At 32.0% G+C, this 21656-nt stretch overlaps 1 protein-coding gene across 1 annotated transcript; it reads left to right on the top strand.

Moving 5' to 3' along the window:
- Positions 1-902: 902 nt before the first annotated feature.
- On the top strand, positions 903-4595 carry LOC129887160 (probable aspartic proteinase GIP2). Its single transcript, XM_055962132.1, has 2 exons — positions 903-1547; positions 3739-4595. Exons 1-2 carry the CDS (start codon positions 1037-1039, stop codon positions 4515-4517), a joined length of 1290 nt encoding a protein of 429 aa, XP_055818107.1. The 5' UTR covers positions 903-1036; the 3' UTR covers positions 4518-4595.
- Positions 4596-21656: the final 17061 nt, after the last annotated feature.

Here is a 21656-nt window from a genome sequence, read left to right as displayed (position 1 = left end):
TACGACGTAATCACGAGGAATCTAGAACACGCGTATAAATCTGGTTCCTTGTCCACTTGGCTCAAATTGGAAAAGGACCACATTTGCTTCTTCACCCTCAGAAAAGTAATATTCTTTGCTCGTTATATTTTTTTTTTGATATATTTGTACATATAATTTAATTTTAAACATATATTTATCTTACACTGTTAGTTTCATGTCCCCATTCTAATTATCCTACATCCACACCTACGTGGATATTCTTATCACAATTAAAATTTGCTACTTATTAATTTAATTAATATGCACAATTCAATATTTTATCCACCGTCAAATCCAAGTACTGCCCTTCATTTTTCCCTCGTCACTTTCCCATAGAAAAATACCACCTAATCATAACATCCAAAACTCCACAATAATATATTATACACAAATAGTGAAATTTACTCATTCTAGTTTCAAATTTCACGATCTAATATAAATATTTACCATATAGTACTTCTAGCTCTATGCCAGCAAGATGAAGAATGATAGAGATCTAAGAAAAAAGAACTAGAAAACAAAGAGAAAATCCAATAATTCACTATAATAGTTTTCCAACAGTACTGTTTTCAGAAGTTTCTCTAATTCTCTTTCTCAGTCGATGTCTAGATGTTTTTCTATGAAAAATATGTGTCTTAAGTTGGATGACAAGAATAAATATATCAAAAAAAGTATAATAAGAGGTAAATATAATCTTTTTCTGATAGTACAAGGATAAATATGACCTTTTTTTTCAATTTTTTTTTTTTTATGCTATTCTCTGAGACGTATTCTAAACTAACGCTGACATTTAAAATAGATGAGAGAGAGAGAGAGTAAGAAATAAGGAGCCATTATAGAGCTTCATTATTGTCTTCAAACAAAGGTGGGTCATATTGTCCATATAGACTATATAATAACGTTGAAAAAAATAAAAAGAAGAAGCTACAAATCATCAGTTGCTATAAATTTGCAATTCTGTAAGTAGAATTACTCATCAGTCTAATTATAGCATTTTCTTTGTATTTTCTCTAGCATGGTGACATTCAAATTTCCTATGTCTATGCTTCTCTTATTTCTTCTGCTCAATATTTTTCTATGCTTAGCTGAAGTACTATACCTTCCAGTCACTAAAGATGCATCAACTCTACAATACATTACAGAAGTAAGTCAAAGAACTCCTTTAATCCCCATAAAACTCTTAGTCCATCTTGGTGGTAGAAGTTTATGGGTGGATTGTGACGAAGGTTTCAAAAGTTCAACTTTCAAACCAGGTGTATGTAATTCCACACAATGCACTTATTCCAATCCTAATAAATGTGGAGACTGCACATGGAAACCTAAACTGCAGCCTGGATGTAACAACAATAGTTGTTACATTTGGGGTGAAAATCCCTTGATCGATTGGTTTGACGATAGCGCAGAAATTGCTGATGATGTATTGGTTATTGGTTCTACTCCTGGTGTTCGTGTAACTTGGCCGCGGTATATTTTCGCTTGCTTTATTAGTCGCAATATGGTGAGACTCCTCGCTAATGGAGTCACAGGTATTGAATTATACTATGTGAATACTGAATACACTATTAAAAACCACTAGTACTGTTATTCGATAATAATTCATTGATACTTAGCTATGCTAGATTAATAATAAGCGGAATGACTTTGAAATACTTTTGTATTGAACTTCGTGTGTCATTTTGATCTACTTATTATTTTGCCATTTAAACCATCAAATTTATTAGAACACAATACTTTTAATTTTTTTTTGATCATTAACCGAATTTATGAGTCATTAATATTACTGAATTAGAAAAATACGTGATTTGCACACATTTTAAAATAAGTAAATATAATATTTTACATTAGAAACATCAAAATTAAAAATATAAAAAAACAAAAAATAATTTTCAAAAGTTAAAAAACCTAACTTATTCCTCAACCATCCCTCCGCCTCAGCCCAGCCCCATCCCCAACTTTCTTTTTTATCGGCCCTCTCCCCTCCGCCCCCTCCCCACTTTGCATCCCCAACTTTCTTCACCATCCCTCATCCCTTCGCCCCCGCACCCCACAACTTTCATCTTCTTTAATCCTCTCCCTTCTTCTTTTTTTTCAAATTCATCCACCACTTTCACTCACCTTTTTTTTATCGTAAATCAACACTTCACCCTAACCCCTTCATTCTGCCCTCCTCTCCTCTTTTATTTTTAAATTTTTTATTTTTTGAAGATTATAAAATAATTAAGACTATTATTTGTGTTAACTGAGTTCAAAGAGGAGGTGTGGATTAACATGAAAGGCGATGGTACGTATTGAAAGATTAAAAAAAAATCATTGATAAGCTTGAGGAAGTTTAAATAATAACAAAGTGATCTTATGAATTTGTAAATTTAATATAAATTTATGGATTTGATGGATATGTGTTTGTGATTTATAGTTAAAATTTCAAGCCAATGGTAAAAAAAAAATCACTTATTTGACATGAACTTTGTGCTTAATTTGTGAACAAATATGAAAAGAATGACCATTAAAAATTTTCAAATGTGGCGTATTATTTTTTAATAGTTAATTTCTTATACATCATTAAAAATTGATGTAAAATTTTATGTGTAATTAAGAGTATTACATGCATATTAATTGATTGAAAAAAATATTTAAAATATTAGATTCTAATAAACTTAAAAATTTAATTAGCAAAGTAATAAATTTGAAAATCGAACCAACAAATAAAGTCAATAACAAGACAAAATAATAACTGACGTTTTTATTCCATTATAGGATAAACGATCCTGAAAAGACAAATTTGAGTGGGACCCAATAGTTTCTTTTGCCTTGATTGAAAAAAGAATTTTCACTGTAATGTAACACGTAAAATTTGCCATTTTAATCATTATTTTCTTCTCCTGTGTTTCGATAGGTGACGGGGTTAAATTCACTATAAACAATAAACAAGTATAGAGAGCAGGAAGCCGCTTGCATAGTATTTACTCTAATAGCCTGTTTGGATTGACTTATTTTTAAGCAGCTTATAAGTTGAAAACTGCTTATAAGTTAAAAAAAAAAAGTAGGTGCATGTCAACTTTTTTTTTTGACTTATAAGTTGTTTTCAATTTATAAACTACTTAAAATAAGTTCATCCAAATAAACTCAACTATTTATTAATGATTATTTTAAGCATAAAATGACTTTAAGTTGGTCAGCCAAACATTCAAAAAAAAGCTGAAAACAACTTATAAGCAGCTTATAAGCCAATCCAAACAACCTCTAAGTATATAAATGATTTTTTTAGACAATTTATGTCTTTTCCTTTTTAAATGTATTTTTGATGAATTTTGATTTGTTTCACACTATTTTTTTTAGTTTTTTTCAAAAAAAATGATATATTTATATTTATAAATAATTTACTTAAATTTGTAATTTTATCTGAATTTTTTTTATAGCCACATAAGTGTTATGATATATTTGAATTTTTAAGTCTCAATAGCATTATATAGTCATACAAATGTTATAAAATATATAAGAAAATTAGTATTAAATAATTTTATTTATTAAATATTTTAATTTTTTTTATCGAATCAAACCGTACAAAATAAATTGAGATAGGGGAGTGGTTGACCATGGGAGAGAGATTTTTTGATTTTCAGGTGACAACACATTTGAACCTAACCTCTTCTTTAAAAGTTTATACCAATTTGAGAAAGGACACTTTTTAATTATTCAAATTGTATTATGTCTTACCAGGAATTGCAGGTTTTGGACATGAAAGTCCAATTTCCATTCCTAATCAACTTGCTTTAGACCCTAGATTCACCAGGAAATTTGGTATATGTTTGAGCTCATCTACAAGATCTAGTGGAGTCATCTTCATCGGTTCTGACCCTTATTATGTTTACAATCCTAAGAAGATCGACATCTCAAAGGATATTAGCTATACCAAACTAATAACAAATAAGTTTGGATTTACTGTATCTGAAGAGTACTATATCCAAGTTTCATCCATTCGTATAGCTGGAAAAGACGTGCCACTAAATAAAACATTACTATCTATTAATAAGAAAGATGGAGTTGGTGGGACGAGAATCAGCACAGCGACACCTTTCACAATTTTGCACACTAGCATTTACGATGCTTTTAAAACTGCTTTCATAAAGGCGCTTCCGAAGAACGTGACACTTGTAGAGCCTCCTATGAAACAATTTGGACTTTGCTTTAGTTCCAAGAACATTAAAAGCACCAACGTTGGACCAGATGTTCCTGTGATAGATGTCGTCTTGCACAGGCCGAGTGCATTTTGGAGGATTTATGGGTCAAATTCAGTGATACAAGTTGGTAAGAACGTTTTGTGTTTAGCGTTTGTGAGACAAGACCAACAAGGGGAACCATCAATTGTGATGGGAGGGCATCAATTGGAAGAAAACCTATTGGTATTTGACCTTCCAAGAAAGAAGATAGGTTTCAGCTCCTCACTCAAGCTTCAACAAACATCATGTTCTAAGTATGACAATAACATTCTAGACTAAGTACCGTTCTAGTCTTAGCCCCTCTATTCTACGTAATTTTTCATTTCAATAATAAACTAGATGGACGGTATTCGTGCATTGCACGTGTGTATGGTTTGTATCATTTTTGTGTTTTTGTATATTTACAAGATCATCGAAAGAGTTCAACGTACTATTTCAATTAAAAGTAATATCAAATTGATTAAATATTCACAAGATATCAACGGAAGTAATACTACCAAGTCGATCAAGTATTGAATGGAGAGTGAAGATGAAGAGATGGGAAATAAAAATTGAATGAAGAGTGTGAAGATTGGAAAATACAAAGGGAAGAGAATGAAGTGTCAGATGTTGAATTAAATTGCTAGGGAATAAACTTCTTATTGGTGTAATGATGGGAAAATAAACGTGCAATGATTGGCTATATATTAAAAAGAGCAAGAGTACTAAAGGAATAAGAATTGCATGCAGAAATCGAACCGTGTGGAGATCGCGGCAGCCAATGTTGCTGTGATACAGAGTGCGGCACGACTAATAGATTTCAAAGTCCAAACTTTTTCCAAATTCTTTTGGACTTGGTTAATTTCGTGAAGGACTTTTTCTTTACTTACAAAATACACTACAAACACAATTTCAACATAACTTTTAACTTGACAAGATAAAGGAGTATTGCTTTATAGTGCTAGCGTAATCTCATTGTATCACTATACAATTGATAAATTGATTTACAATATCTTTTATTTTGCTGACTCAGAGTTGATATTATAGTCAGGTCTATCGATCCTCAAATTATCTATCCAAATTATCATTAGAACTACATCATTGAGAGGGGATAATTAACTAATCTAAATGAATTTATATATCTTCATGTATGAGAGCAAAGTAGGGTCATCTCGGTATGATTTTCATCTTAGCCACAAATTTGTTCCATAAAACGCATTCTACTTCTTATTCCACGTTCTATCTCCAATTTTCCTATAATCTCAATTTCCATTAGCAATTATCCATTTACCTATTGTTAGCTAAGCAACACAAAATACACATAAGATTAAGAGAACAAAACTTTAATTGTTGAAATTCACAAAAACAACCTATTTATCGAATACGACATTCATATTATGGCCATAACCTTAAAAAAGGAGTTTTAGTCACTCAATATCTGATCACAAAGCTATAATTCGAGTAAGAATAAGAAATAATGTAAGTAAAAAGGTAAAGAAGTAAACCCTAGATAATTTGGCCTTTGTAATTGCTTTGTTCCTCTACAATATTCGTCTCCCTCTAAAAACGACTAAGGATGAGCATTTATAATATTTAAAAATACCTTAAAGGGTCTTTAAAGTGGGATCGAAAGAAGAGAAAAATTTGCCCACATCTTTGGCACCTCCCGAAGCGAGGCAATGGCCTTTGCTTTGTCCCTCGTGTTGCGAGTCTCCCTTGCTTAGCCTTAAGTTGTGCTTTGTCAGACATAAAATTTCATGGATTCCCCCCCCCCCCCCCCCCCACCTTATTTTCTTTGGACTTCAGCCCACGACTTGCTAGACTTTGCTTTGAGATTGTCTTGGAGAGGTTTCTCTCTTTTTAGCTAATACTTGGTTAAATTTTTGGGTATTTCAAATACAATGGACAAATATATAAACTCCAAAAATATGAAAATGGGCATAAATCAAGAGTATTTAATTAGTTTATCCTTAAAATTAGATTAAAAGAACATAAAGAAACATGACAAAAATTGAGCGTAAATACATCCCGCATCACCACCCTACACTTTAATTCATCTGAACAACTATCTCGACACTCCAAACATAACACCCACCTCACTATGGAAATCAAAGAGTTTTACTTCTATCAAGATCAGCAATACAATTTTAAAAATATAAGCAACTCACCTATAACGTGTGTTGAACCATTCAAATCAAGATAATTTTATCAAAACAATGTAGCCTATAGAATCAACTCAACATCATAATATGTAAAATTAGAATCATATCGTCAAGTAAGGAAATTGAATCGATCACCAAGTTTACATTCAAGAGATATTTCCCTCCATCCCCACCCATCCCCCATTCACAATCTGTCAACATTTTTAGGATATATGAATAAAATGATATCGTCGACTAAAGGACGGATAGAAAATATTTGGTTAACTAATCACTACACTCCCTATTAGGGGTGTTCGAATGAGACCGAAAAATCGATCCGAATCGATAAATCAAGTCAAACCGATTTAATAAATCGAAAACCAACTCGGTTTGGTTTGGTTTGGTTTTAGATTTTTAAAAACCAGTAACATTTGGTTTGGTTTGGTGTTACCCATAAAGAAAATCGAACTAAAACAAACTGAACCGATAAATATGTACATATTTAAAATATTATATACATATTTATATATGTTTATTAAACTTTATCTATTTTTAAATTCTTCATAATTTAGAACCATTCCAAGAAAAAAGTCTAGCCCATATTCCCCAAGCCCATTTACGTTTAAAGTAAAATAAAAAACCCTTACTGAATAGTTAACAGAAATATTTTTTCTCTCGTTAGATTTTCAGTTCCCTCTTATTTCCTCCCAAACCCTGTAGACCTCTATTCTGCTCTCAGTCTCTCACAATAACAATTGAGTGCAAGAAACTTTAATCCCCGTAAGTCTGTAGCCTTTTCTTCCTTTTACTTTTTTGGTTACTTTTTGTATGTTCCCTACCCTTTGTTTGTGTAATTATTTTTGTGTCTTTGAAGTTTTACCTGAATGAATTGCTTCTCTAGTCTTTCATCTTGTATGTGTTTTTTATTTTATTTCTCTGTTATTTTATATTTTCTCCACTGATTTAGGTTTTTTCTGTTGATTTAGTTTTTATCTAATAATTTTGAATTTCTCTATTTATTTAGATTTTCGAATACTTTTTTTCAGATGGAAACTACAACTACTCAAAAAGAGGTGGAGCTAGTGGAGGTAACCAACAAAGTATCTCCAACTACTTTGCTGGAATCTGAGCTTGACGGTGATAAAACTCGTAATATTACTTCCAATCATGCTAAAAAGCATAAATAAACAACTCTTTGCGACCCTGATCGTAGCCTTGTGAGTAGTGACAGGAGAACATCCGGCATTTGAAAATACTATACTGAATATCTTGATAAATAAGGTAAGAAAAGGGTGAAATGTAACTATTGTACTAGTAACTTTGCTTCTGAAAGTACGAATGGAACCTCAACGCTATGTAGACGTTTAAATGAAGTTTTTTCTAATTCCCCTCTTAGAATGATTGACAGAAATCAATCAAGAATCAAGGTAGTTAAAAAAGAGGAACAAGCATATAATACATGTACTGTAGAAAAGGTTGTGATTAACGTCAATGAGATTAGGAGAGTCATTGTTGAGTTTGTCATTATTGACGAACAACCTTTTAAAGTTGTTGAAGGGGAAGGTTTTAGGAGATTAATGACAGTTGCTTTGCCTAATTTTCAATTACCTTCTTGCTTGACTGTTGCTAGACAATGTTTGAAAATATATCAAGAAGAGAAAGAAAAGCTTAAAAAGCTTATTCATAATCAACGTGTATGTGTTACTAGTGATACGGGAACATCACTTTAAAATCTAACTTATATGGTTGTCACTGCCCATTGGATCGATGATGAGTGGAATCTGAAAAAGAAAATTCTCAACTTTTTCCAAACATCAGATCATAAGGGTGAAACAATTGCTAAGGGGATTGAGGCGTGCTTATTTGATTGGAAAATTGATGACATATTTACAGTGAATTTAGATAATACAAATACTAATGATTCTGCAATTAAACACTTGAAGAGAAGAATTGAGAATTAGAAAGGAGACATCTCAGGAAATGAGTTCTTACATGTTGGATGTAATGCTCATATTCTAAATTTGATCGTGAAAAAGGACTCGGTGAACAAAATAAGTCTATTTCTCGGGTAAGAAATGCTATCAAATATGGTAAGTCCTCAGCTGGAAGGTTTGATTCCTTTAATTCATTTGTCGAGAAGATTAAGATTGACACTCATGGTCTTTTGACTTTAGATATTGAGACTAGGTGGAACTCCACATATATGATGCTAGATACAACTGTAAAATTTGAAAGGGCATTTTCAAAAATATATGATGATCACAAGTACCTCAAGTATTTTTTAGAAATAAATAATGTGGGAGGGCATTCATCGACAGATGATTGGAAGAATGTTAAAGTTTTCATTAAGTTCCTTGAGATTTTCTACCAGGTAACTTTGAAATTCTCAAGATCTTCATATGTTACTTCCAATTCTTTCTTCCATGAGATCTTTAATCTTCAAAAGATAATTTACAAATATGTTCGTAGTGAAGATTCTATTTTGAGTGGCATGACTAAAAAGATAGAGCTTAAATTTAACAAATACTGGGGTACTTTTGAAAGTATGAACAAGTTATTATTCATTGTTGTTGTTCTGGATCCTCTATACAAGTTAAAATATGTGGAATATCTGTTTAAAAACTCTTATGGTTGTTTGGTGAGAGCCAAAAAATTGAAAAAGGTGATGGATACTTTGAGTCGCTTGTATGATTACTACATGAGTTCTTTTTGTGGGACTCATATCGATAAAATCTATAGTCAAACAAGCTTGAATGATGAAATTCATACCATGCATAGTGACGAGATGTGCAATCACAATGGAAGAAATATTTGGTAGATGAAGACAATACTGAAAATAAATCAGAACTTGAGAAGTACTTGGTAGATGATTTGGAAAAGACCAAAGAGTTAGATATTTTGGCTTGGTGGAAAGTTTCTTCGTCTAGATATTCAATAATTTCTAGGATGTCAAGAGATGTTTTTTCTATTCCTATTTCTACTATTGCTTCTGAATCAACTTTTAGCAACGGTGGTCGGATTCTTGTCTCTTATCGAAGTTCTTTATCTCCAAAGACAGTAGAAGCTCTTATTTGCACTCTATAATGGTTAAGATCAATTTCCAAAGAATGCAAACTTGACGATCTTTTAGAAGAAGTTCAGAAACTTGAGATAGTTGAAAAAGGTAAATTTACACATTTAACTCTTTATGAATATGTCTTTTATGTTTTAAAAAGTTTTAACGCCTACTTTGTTAAACTTTCTTCTTTCTTTTTTCAGAATATGCTGGCATAACCTTGAGCATTGATTAGTTTGGATGTTGCAATTGAAATTCGTAGTGCAACTGTTTTGCTCTTTGGTAGTTAATTTTCAGGTTTTTGTTGTTGCTTCACCTGAAGTACTTTTGGATTATACTATAGACTTGTGTTTTGTATTTAATCACATTTTTATGCAAGCAATTAAGTGACCTTTCTCTGGTGACAGTTGGGTATATGGTTCTTTTGAGTTGAATGTTGATTATTCGGAGGACTGTTTAAAAACCTTGTTATTTTTTTTAACTTGATTAATGAAAAATTAATTTATATAATTAACCTTTTGTGGGCTACCCTTCTTAATTTTGTTGTTGTGGAGGTTGTATTACTATGCAGTAGTTGCTATCTTCCTCGTGGTGGAAATTTTGTAATTTCTTTTGAGGCTATTTTTGCTGTTGTTGCTGTGCTGATCTGTCCTTTCAGTTTTCTTTCAAATAGTTTCATCTTGGAGAAAGATAAAGTAGCAAGTTTTCTATTGGCCACGGATGGAATGCTTCAATTACTTCATGCAATAGTGAAAGAAATGATGCTTCTTGAAGGACTTCTTTTTGTTCTAGTGGTTCCTCTTCTCAAATTCGGTATCGAACTTGAACAGTCAAAATAGGCTGTCAATTCTTTGTTTTTGAAGTCATTTTCTTCGTGGACCGTAGGAGTTGAACAATCCACCAACTTATGGATTTATGTTGTTGATATTTTGCCCTTTTTATGGCTTATCATTTTAGCTTATATACTTTACAAGAACATCAGACATAGTTGCAGTCAGGACATATTCAAGTTTGTTATTATTGGAACCATATTTGCTTCTCTCTTAGAACTCTAGCTTGGACTTTAGATGGTAACTTATTTAGCTTATATACTTTTTTTCTGTCCTCACTATCTCTGAACGAGTTCAGATATCTTTGAAGATTAATGACAGTTGTTTTGAAATTCTATTGATTTGCAGTATGAAGGTAGTAAATAAGTTTGTCATTTTTTTGCATTATAAAATATATTATTTCAACCCATAAAAAAAAACCAAACCGATAAAACTGACAAAATCGATAAAATCGAAACCGATAGAATTTATACTATAATGGCTTGGTTTGATTTGAATATTAAAAAAAGCCTTAATTGATTTGATTTAGTTTTAGCCAAAAACCGAGTCAAATCGGACCATGAACACCCCCAGCTCCCTATGCACTTTTAAGACATTCATTTTAAACTTTATAAGCTCTTTTCTTTTGAGTCTCCCTAATTCCAATTTTTCATATGTTCCCCTTATATCTCCCTTTTTATTTAAGCACTAGCCCTATTTTTCGTATATTATTAGTACAGAGCAATTTTCTATTTTCTTTAATTTTCAACTCTTTCAAACTCTTTTATTCTTCGTGCTCACCTTACTATCAATAACTTAATTTTGATTCATGGTATAATCAACAATTCCCTCGGTCTCAAATTTATGTGACACCTTTTAGATTTTCAAATTCAAATAAGTCTATCTTAGACAATAATTTTTTTATATATCTTTTAAATATTTTTTATTGTCAATTATTGTGACTTATAGTACTTTTTATGTAGTTTTCACATAGATACAAAAAGCTTGAAGATTTCATGTCCAAATTCACGTTTAAACTTAAACTATTTGACTCTCAAAATTTGAATTGTGCCACACAAATTGAGACAAATGGAGTATTTTTCATTTTCTAACCACACAAATTCTCATTATTTTACCTTTCTCATTTCCTTTACTCTTAAGTTTTTCAATTTCAAGTGCACTAGGTGTAAAATTAGGCCTTAGGCCTAACTCACAACCTAAAAGCTAGCTGGAGGAGGATTTCCCTAACCTTATAAGAGTCCACTCATCTCATTAACCACCAATGTGGAACTTTTTTCATTCTTTAACACCCCGCCTCACTCTCAGTGCTTAGCATCTGGTGCGTGGATAATTTTAATCTTGGGGGCCCAATATTGGGTGAGATGAGTCATACTCTGATACCATGTAGAATTAGGTCTTAGGCCTAACTCACACCCAAAAGCTAGCTCAAAGGGAGGAGGATTGCCCAAGTCTTATAAGGAGTCCACCCATTTCATCAACCACCAATGTGAGACTTTTGTAATTTTTTAACACTAGGGACTTTTGAAATCAAGTTAATGAAATGTTAATCAACAAAAAAAGGCTAACTAAGTGGCTATAAAAAATTGACTAAAGGCTCAAAGGAGTTAACTGTGAATAATGAAAGGGTACGCGAAAATATAATAAAAATATTGGCTTAACAAAAAAATGTTTAAACAATATGCTATAGATCACTACTTGTTTTCACTTTGTATACACACTGGGAAAGTTCTTGATATTTACTTACACATAGAATATGCAAAACTCTTTCCATCCAATGGCACACAAATGACAAAACTAGATCTTTCTAACAAATTTTACTTATATGATTATATATTCATTCAATTGTTTTTCCATTTATCTAGTATAATTTTATTGGTTATTTTATCTCGATCAACTCAATTCACGTATTCTTTAAATCATGTAATAAAATTCAGTTGTATCTTTTTTTCAATAAATAAGATTTGTGCACATTTCATTGCCACGCGCATATATGAAATGCCAATTTTCTTTTTTCTATTGAATGCCTCTTAAAGTGAGAGTCTTTCCATTAAATAGAGAGTATAAAGATTATACATCCCTACAGAATTTTTATTCCTATCCCTAATGATCAACTATTCAATCCCTCTAAATCTGCTATGATATTCCTCTGAATTCACTGTTCTATCACCATATTTGCTTTTTTTGATTCTACAACGAATTTCTATAATTATACTTATTTACAATAGTATATAATTACATAAATATACACAATCATTCACTATTAATTCATGATTTATTAGTTGTCTTTCATGCTAACATCCCCCCTCCCGAAATTGATGCTGGTGGATCAAGAAACATCAATTTACCCACTAGAAACTGATGGCCTTGTTGTGCCATGAATTTTGTAAATGCATCAGCTATTTGAAGATCACTGGATATATGTGAAAGAGTAATTACTCCTTTATCTACATGTTCTTGTATAAAATGACAATCTACTTTGATGTGTTTGGTCCTTTCATTATAAATCAGATTAGTAGCAATTTGAATAACACTTGTATTGTCAGTGTGAAGAAAAGTAGGATGAGATTTAGGAAATCCAATCTCAACAAGTAGATTGATATTCCTCCTCTATTGAAGATTTTGACCGAAGATCTTGTTTCTTACTCTTCCAAGATATCTATGACTCTCTAAGAAACATGCACCAACCAGTGACTAAATGATGAGTATCAGGACATTATTCCCAATCATAACCACTAAAATCATTGAAACGAATAGGAGAACTACTAGGAAAGAACAATTCACAAGTAGATATTCCTAGAAGATACTGAATGATGTGACGAACAACCACCAAGTGGAGATGATGGGAAGTTTGCATAAATTGACTAACTTATTGAACTACAAAATATATATCTGGCCGAGTAATAGTAAGGTAATTTAGACTCCAAACTAATTATTGAAATATAGTTGGATCAGGAAGAAGATTATTATCCTCACGACGATACTTCATATTCAATTCCAATGGAGTATCTATGGAGGAGTAATCTTGAAAACAAGCCCAAGAAATCAGATCCTAAGTATATTTATGTTGGTTTAAAAACACACTTGAAGCATCATTATGAACTTTCGAACCCAAGAAATATGTAAGAGTGTAGTGACTCTGAAAGTCATTTTTGATAATTTTTGTAAAATGACCATTTTGCCTCTCCCTATAATTACCCCGTATCATTTATGATTAGTACGAGTGTGGGTTTTGGGGAATTCTATGAAAAAGATGAGTTTTAGAAAATTTTTAGTTTAAAAGGCTTTAAGTGTTCAAAAGTGGTATTTTGAACTAACCGGAGCTACGGGTATCAGAACTGAATTTCATTGATTATAATAGGTCCAGAATGTGGAAATTGGTCTAGGAGAGTTTACATAATCAGTTTTGGAGCTGTAACAAAGATTTGAGGTCTTGAGTTGGGAATTTGAGGAATTTTAGGCTAAGATTTGATCTTGGTCAACTTTCAGAGTTCTGATGCTCGAAATGGAATTTTGATGACTATATTGGATTTAGGGGATGGTATTTGGTCTAGAAAAAGTTTTGGTTGAATTTTTAGAAGTTCCGAGTCCATTTTGGTATTTTGAAGGACTAAGTTGGTTTAGTTGTGACTTCTTGAGTTTTGAGTCAAGGAGATCTCAAATTTAAATTCTGATGGTTCCATCAGCTCTGGAATGGGTAAATTAGTCTAGTAGCATTTTTGGAACGAGTATTGAGGCAATCAATACGAGCTTGGATGAAAATTATGACAGTGCGGTTACTTCTGGAATATCATGTTTGATCTAGAACGACCCTTCATTCACTTTCCGAGGCTTTTGATCTAATCTCGAGGTCCGTTGTAGAATTTGGCTTAAAATGACACTTGTATGTGAGACCGCTTTTCGTTAAAATGACCTTATATGATAATTTTGAATGCGCCATTGAGTCCAAAATATAGAATTTAATGGGATAGCATATGTGGTTTATTTTTATCGGGTTCCAAACGAATCTTGAGCACCCCGTCGGATATTTTGGAAATCTATGTTGTAGCAAAAATTTGGTGCAAAGGCAAGCCCGTTTCTGAGTTTTTCTCTCAACTTTAAAACCTCATAACTTGAGTTCTAGATCTCTATTTTAGGTTATTCGAAGCCCAGTGTATTTTGAAAGTTCGTGGCTAAGCATTGAAGTATTTGGGGACTATTGGGTACTCTCCGTTTGAGGTAGGATTCACGTTATAGCAGCTTCCCTTCCTATTTTCGAATTGGATTTTTGATGAATTTTGAGATTTGATATCTTGAGCATTTTAGAACCGTTTTCAACAATTCTTGGGGCTAAATTGCTGGTGTTTTCCTAAGGATTATTGTGGTGTGATTAGTTTTGGCTGTAGAGGCTTCGTTTCAGGTAGATCGCTATTCAAAGTTGATGTCTCTTGCCTTTTTTTGGAATGAAATTGTGGTAAATTTTGGAAAATTGTTTCTTGATCATTTTAGGTCCGTTTTAAATGATTCAAAGCTCTAAATTATGTGGTTTTTTCTGTGGGAGTGCAGTGGTGTGATCAGAAAGTTATGGGGAGCCTTCGTTTGAGGTAAAACTCGTAAAATAGCTAGTGCCCTAGCTTAGTTTCAACCTTTAATGATGATTTAATTTTTTGGGCTGATTTCTCTCATTTTGAGCATCAATTTGTGTCCCATTTTGGGGTACAATCTCTACAGTGAATTAAGAATCTTTTCAAGGAGTCAATTTCGGGATTTTCAATCTCCTTTTTGACCCAATTTTGAGTCCGTCTCCAAAAAATATAATTTTGGTGTCATTAGCTGTGTAATTTTATTGAGAATTCATATTTGATTAGATTCTTATGGATCAAAGAGCCAACGGAAGGGAAAGATTCAAGTTTCAGAGTAGTGGAGTGCGATATTGAGGTAATTGAATTTCTAAAATCCCGTAAATCCTATAGATTAGTTGAACTTGCTTTCATATATGTGTTAGGGTAAAATGGGAATAAGGTTGAAATTATAATCATGTGAATTATGCCTAATAAAAGATCGGAGTAACAAAAGAATTAGGTGTAACATGATGATGATCGAAATTGTGAACTCCTTGACTCGAACTTGATGAAATGTTATGATAGCCCCAAAATGTGATTATGAATTGATGAGCTTGTCATTTTCTCATTGTTGATTATGGAAATTAATTTGGATATACTTCGCCACCGATTGATTCTAAACGTGATAAAAGGGGTATTGAAATAGACACTTGATGATTTTAATGATATGAATGATGTAATTGTTGGTGGTGATATACTATTGATAGTGAGAAATGGTGACTTGATGACTATTATTAAAGTGAATGATGTAATTGTTGAAGGTGATATACTATTGATATGAGAAATAGAGACTTGATGATTATTATTAAAGTGAATGATGTACTTGTTGATGTTGATATACTATTAATATTGTGATTTTGAATGTGTTATTCCTCTCATTGCATTCTTCTCATTGTATTCCTCTCACTGAGTATTTGTACTATTTGCTTGCATAAAGGCTGTGCTTATGTTGTGATGATGAATTGTGAGGATGAAAAGAAATAGGAATCGGGCCACACATCTGTGGCAAAATTATAACTATTCAGGGGAAATAGGGATCGGGCCACACATTCATGACGGGATCATATATATTGTGAGGAAATAGGGAACAGGCCACACGTTTGTGGCGGAAATTATTGTGAGAAAGATGGAATCAGATACATGGTTCTTGTGAGCCCCCCATGGTTTTCGGTCTGTTATATAGTGGATGTGTATCATTAGGACAAACATGCATCATCATTTGTTACATAGCATTGCATTGCATCTTATTTGTCATCATGAAATTGTGTATATACCCTTATGTCCTGGGATTGATTATTTGAGGCTGATATGACTTATTTGAAATTGATGATGAATATTGATGAGCTATTTGTGATATGAACTGTATAGCGTAGATTGGGCTGATTTTCTGTGCAGATTGTAGTTTGAGGAGGTTCAGTTGGGATGACAGGAGTTTTAGTATCTACTAGATTTATCTGGTTTTCTTAGTTTGCTTGCTGAGTACCGTATTATTTGGTACTCACTCCTTGCTTCTACACTTGTGTAGGTTCAGAGTCCATACCGTGAGTATTCACTTATCTGATTATCTGAGGCTTCTAGAAGATTGAAAGAGGTAGCTATTGATATTCGGTGGACTTTCTTATTCCTGTATATTATTCTTTGCTCCATTTTAGAGCAAAAGACACTCGAGACTTGTATTTTCATTTTAGTTCTGTTTTAGTGACTTGTATATATGAAAACCAATTTAGGAGGTATTTAAGTTTGATAGACTTTTATTTTTGTTTATTATATACCTATTTAAATTGTTTCCGCTCAAATTTTCCATATATGTTGGGTTTTAGGCTGACTTGTCCGATGAAAAAGAATAGGTGCCATCACACTTGAATTCAGGTCGTGATAAAGAGTACCAAGATCTTTCATATGAAAAGAATCTTTAATTTAAGCTATTGTTGGAGGTTAGTGATTAATGAAGAATCGGTTCTTGTGATAATAATGCCATCTACATAAATCAAAAGAAGAACAGAACCAGTAGATATTTTTTGAAGAAACAACGATGAGTCATTTTTGCTTTACTCAGAAGAAAATTATAGCAAAGTAGACCGAAACTTGTCAAATCAAGCTCTAGGAGCTTGTTTTAATCCATACAGAGAACGCTACAAATTATATACATCTGATGTAGGTGCAGAGAATAAATCAAGTGGAGGTTTCATATAAATATCTTCTTTAAAATCACCATGGAGAAAAACAGTTTTGATATCCATTTGATAAATAGGCCAGTTTTGTGAAGCAGCAATGACAATAATAGTTCACACCATAGTTATTTTTGCTACAGGTGCAAAGTCTCCTCATAGTCCACATTAAGGCTGACAGCTGACCGGATCAAAAGTTATCGGATCGATTTTATCGAATTTGGAATCGAAATTGGTTTCATTAATCCATTTCTATTATCAAAATCAGGTCAATCGGTACATTTTCAAGTTTTTGGTCCGGGTCTATACATAACGGATTGGAACCGGATCAGACCGGTATCGAAACCGGGTAATTAACGTTTTTTTTAAAATTAAATATTGAAAATTTTATTTAAATATTTATTAATAAATCATTAAATATTAATTATAATTATAAGTAGTAACTTAGTATAATATTATTACAAAAAGTTTGTAACTTTTTATAAAACTTTTAATTTTTAATTTGATACTTGTAACTTGTAAAAATTGTAATTTAAGTACAGTTTAAAGTTTAAACAATAAAACGTAGTAAACAATAGGATTTTTAAATTTAATTTTGTAGTAGTAGATTTTTTCTAGGCGGATACCAATTATTTTCCTTGTCCACTATTTTTTTGTAAATCCATATTTAAAGTTTAAAATAATTAAAATATAATAAAAATAAAATATATAAATATAAAAAAAATATAGTAACTTTATAAATAAACAAACAAAGAGATTAAAGTTGCAACGAATATACCAAATGTCTATGTAAAAAGAAACATATAATCAAAAGCCAGAATTAAGAGATGCCAATTGAAGCTTGCATATTACTTCAAAAAATCTCCGAACTCCAATTAACAAATAGCACAAATATAAAATTTATAATCAAGTAATCAACAAGAAAGTTTGAGTATTGAGAGAATTTGTAAGATGTTCATGAAATATTTTGTGAATTTCTGAGAAAAATGGAATAAGAGCCATAGAAAACTTTTTAAAAAAGAATTTAAATCTTATCGTTAAAACCGGAACAGAATCGGACCGAGTTCAAATGAAATCGTGTCTACTGGGTAAAAACCCAGGTTTCGTATTGATAACCGTTCTGGTACCATATATTACTGGTACTTACAGGGTCAATCAGTACCAATTGAACTGTAGTTCGGACCAGAATCGGAACCAGTTCGGACCGAAGAAAATCCGATCCGCTGCTTGCCTTAGTCCATATCATACTATGTCTGTAACCAAAAATAACCAATTGAGCTTTGTACCGATTAAAAGTCCCATTAGAATGAAGTTTAATTGAATAGACCTATTTACATCCGATTGGGCAGACACGTGAAGGACATGAAATAATTTCCTATGTGTTATTTTCTTTAAGAGCCAAAAATTCTTGCTCCATTACTTTCTACCAACATTCATGCTTGAAAGCTTGTGAATAACAAGTAGGAACAGAAATGTTGGATTAAGAAGAGGAAAAGTCATACCAATTGAGATTACGAGATATTCTGGTAGATCGCCGAGTAGGCTTAAGAGGATCAGATCGTGAAAAAATCTCAAATTCCAGTTGTGGTGCGTTTCAAGTGGCGGATCAGTTTCAAAATGGGGTAAAGTTGGTCGACGTCATTCATACACAAATTTAGGTTTGAATCGTTTAAAAAATATGATAAATCCTTTAAAGCCGGAAGAAAAGGAAAAATAGAAGATGACTCAACATGAATAGAAAAGAAATACCAACTGTCAAAGAAAACAACATTTCTAGAAACACAAAATTTGTTAGAACATGAATCATAGCAAATAATTTTTTTCTTTGAAGTACTATAACCCATAAAAGAATAATTAACTAATTGTACAAAAAGTTTATTGCGCTGAGAAGGAGGCAGATGCACAAAACAAACAAAACCAAATGTATGAAAATTATTATAGTTAGGATTTTAGTTATAAAGACAAAAATATAGAAACTCAAGATTTAGGTTTTTAGATGATAGTCTATTAATTAAATAGACAATAGTAGACAAGGCTTCCACCCAATATTTAGATGGGATAGATGACTCAATCAATAAAGTATGGGTGACATCTAGAAGATGGTGATTTTTATGCTTAACAACTCTATTTTATTGTGGTGTGTATGAGAAAGAGCGTTGTGAGATAATTTCTTTATCTTGCAATAAATTTTTGGATTCATAAGACATATTCTCCACTAGGATCAGATCTTAATAATTTGATACACGTAAAAAATTGAGTCTCAATATAAATTAAAAATGTCTTGAACATGAAAAATACCTCAGATTTGGATCAAGAGAAATACACCTATGTAAACTGGTTATAATCCTCTATGAATGTCACAAAGTATTTGAAATGAGTAAGAAAAAATTAGTGAAATGCCCCAAACATCACTATGACATCAAAACACCTTGTAGCATGACTACCAAAATTAGGAAAAGGAAGAGTTCTACTTCTGCCTAGTTTACAAGTAGAACAATCAATGTAAGCAATTGAAAATTGATTTTTATTTTTTAATAAATCGGAGTTTGATAAATGAGACAACACAATAAAATTTGGATGTACTAGACGCTTATGCCAAGCCTCACTCTTACTAGACGTAGAGGTACGAGCAAACGATAGAACAGGAGGAATGTAAAATGCATATGAAACAATCGTCCAACTTTAGGCCCCTTCACGCTTATCGTCCCCGATACCTGATCCTGCACAAGACAACCATGATGAAAAAAATTCATATTACAATTGTTATCTACCTATTGTTCAACTGAAATAAGACTAATTGAGAGCTTTGGTGAAAGAAAAACATTCTTGAAAGTTGGAGTAATGTCCTCAACCTTGGTAATGGATAAATTACTACCATTGGTAATCTGTATTTGTGATGGACCTTGATAATTACGAATATTTTTTAGTATGCTTGTTGAGTTGGTCATACAATTGGAAGCACCTGTAATCCAAAAATTAGATGTAATATCATTATCTTGTAATTCCAATGCTGAAAAGTCTGACACGATCATTTATTGTATCATTTCAGGAGTAAGAACTTTTTCGAAAGATGAGTTATCAATTGTGGAACCATTTATTCCAGCTTGAAAATCATTGACTCTACGATTTTGAGAATGCGTGGGACACTCTTTGATAATGTGTCCTTGCTATTTACAATAATTACAAAACTTTTCCATAATTTCTAGCAATATGACCATATTCCTTGCAATTGTAGCATTGAGTTCCTGTCATATCCTTGTCTTTTTCTTTACCTTGAGCAGCAAATGCAACACTGACATCATTTTCTCTTTTGAAAGCATTTTATGTGAAAAGACATTGCTCTTCACGAAGTAATTCCCTAAAAAACATCCAAAGAGGGAGATGGATCACCGTTCATCAAGTTATAAAGAATACGCTCAAAGTCAGAGTGTAATTTCATCAAATATTGGTCTCGCTTTCTTTGCTCATGAACTGCCTCAATCACAGAGAGAGATTCGACTGATATTTTTTCATAGACAATATCTATAAATTCAGCTCATAAGTTCTAAAATCCAGAATAATAATTCTGAATGGAGAGACCTTATTGAGAATAATTAGCAATTTCACACTCTAACTGAAAGCGTCCTTCTCTATTATCTTATTTGTAAACCTCTTGTAAATAATTCCACATGGCCTTAGTTGTCTTGTATGGCCTGAGATTAAGAGTAACAAGAGGGTCAACTGACCCTACAATCCATGTCATCACCTGAGCATCTTTAATCTTCCATTCACCTAGCTTTGTAGAATTAGTAGGAGCAGGATCGCTTCCATTTATATGTCGCTATAGTAAAAATAATTGAAATTGAAAGTCCCAAAAAGAATAATTTTTTCTAGTGAAACGAACACTGTATGATTCAAAGTGATGTGAATTCATGCTTTTGAACATATATGAAAAATACAAGGACTCAAGAAAACAACTAGAATGACCAAGAACAAAAGTCCTAGGTGTCAAGACTTATTGTTGACGACCACTAAAAAAATCAAGATTTTCATTTTTTTAAGGAACCACAAATGGACTTTATAAAACAAGACAACCAAGAGAAGGCTCTAATACCATGTCATTTTTTCTCCTTTTTTGGTTGAATGCCTCTCTAAGTGAGAGTCTTTCCATTAAATAGAAAATATAAAGATTACACATCCCTAAAGATCCGTCATTCCTATCCCTAAAAATCAGCTATTCAGTCAGTCTCTCTCTCTCTCTCTCTATATATATATATATATATATATATATATATATATATATATATATATATATATATATTACTTTTTATTATTATTCTAAACAATTCTCTATAATTATATTTATCTACGGCACTATATAATTGCGTAAATATACAATATCATTCACTATTAGCTCATGATTTATTAGTTGTCCTTTATGCTAACATGAAATAATTTTTTAAATTATTTTCTCAAATAGCGGTAACGACAACTAGTCCTAGTACATTATTATTGGTGGTGGTTAACTGGATTTACCTTTTGAACTGAAATATAAAAAAGCCCTTCCACCATTCTTGTTTATAAGGATATTTTAAAAGGGTTATAATCATTTACAAACCCCAATTTTAATTTAAAAATCAAATTGTCCTTCAACTTTTAGAAATACTT

Source organism: Solanum dulcamara, chromosome 4 (assembly GCF_947179165.1).
Source record: "Solanum dulcamara chromosome 4, daSolDulc1.2, whole genome shotgun sequence".
NCBI classification, from domain to species: Eukaryota; Viridiplantae; Streptophyta; class Magnoliopsida; order Solanales; family Solanaceae; genus Solanum; species Solanum dulcamara.
The sequence above is the reverse complement of the archived record's forward strand: the minus strand, read 5'-3'. Positions and strand labels throughout refer to the sequence as shown.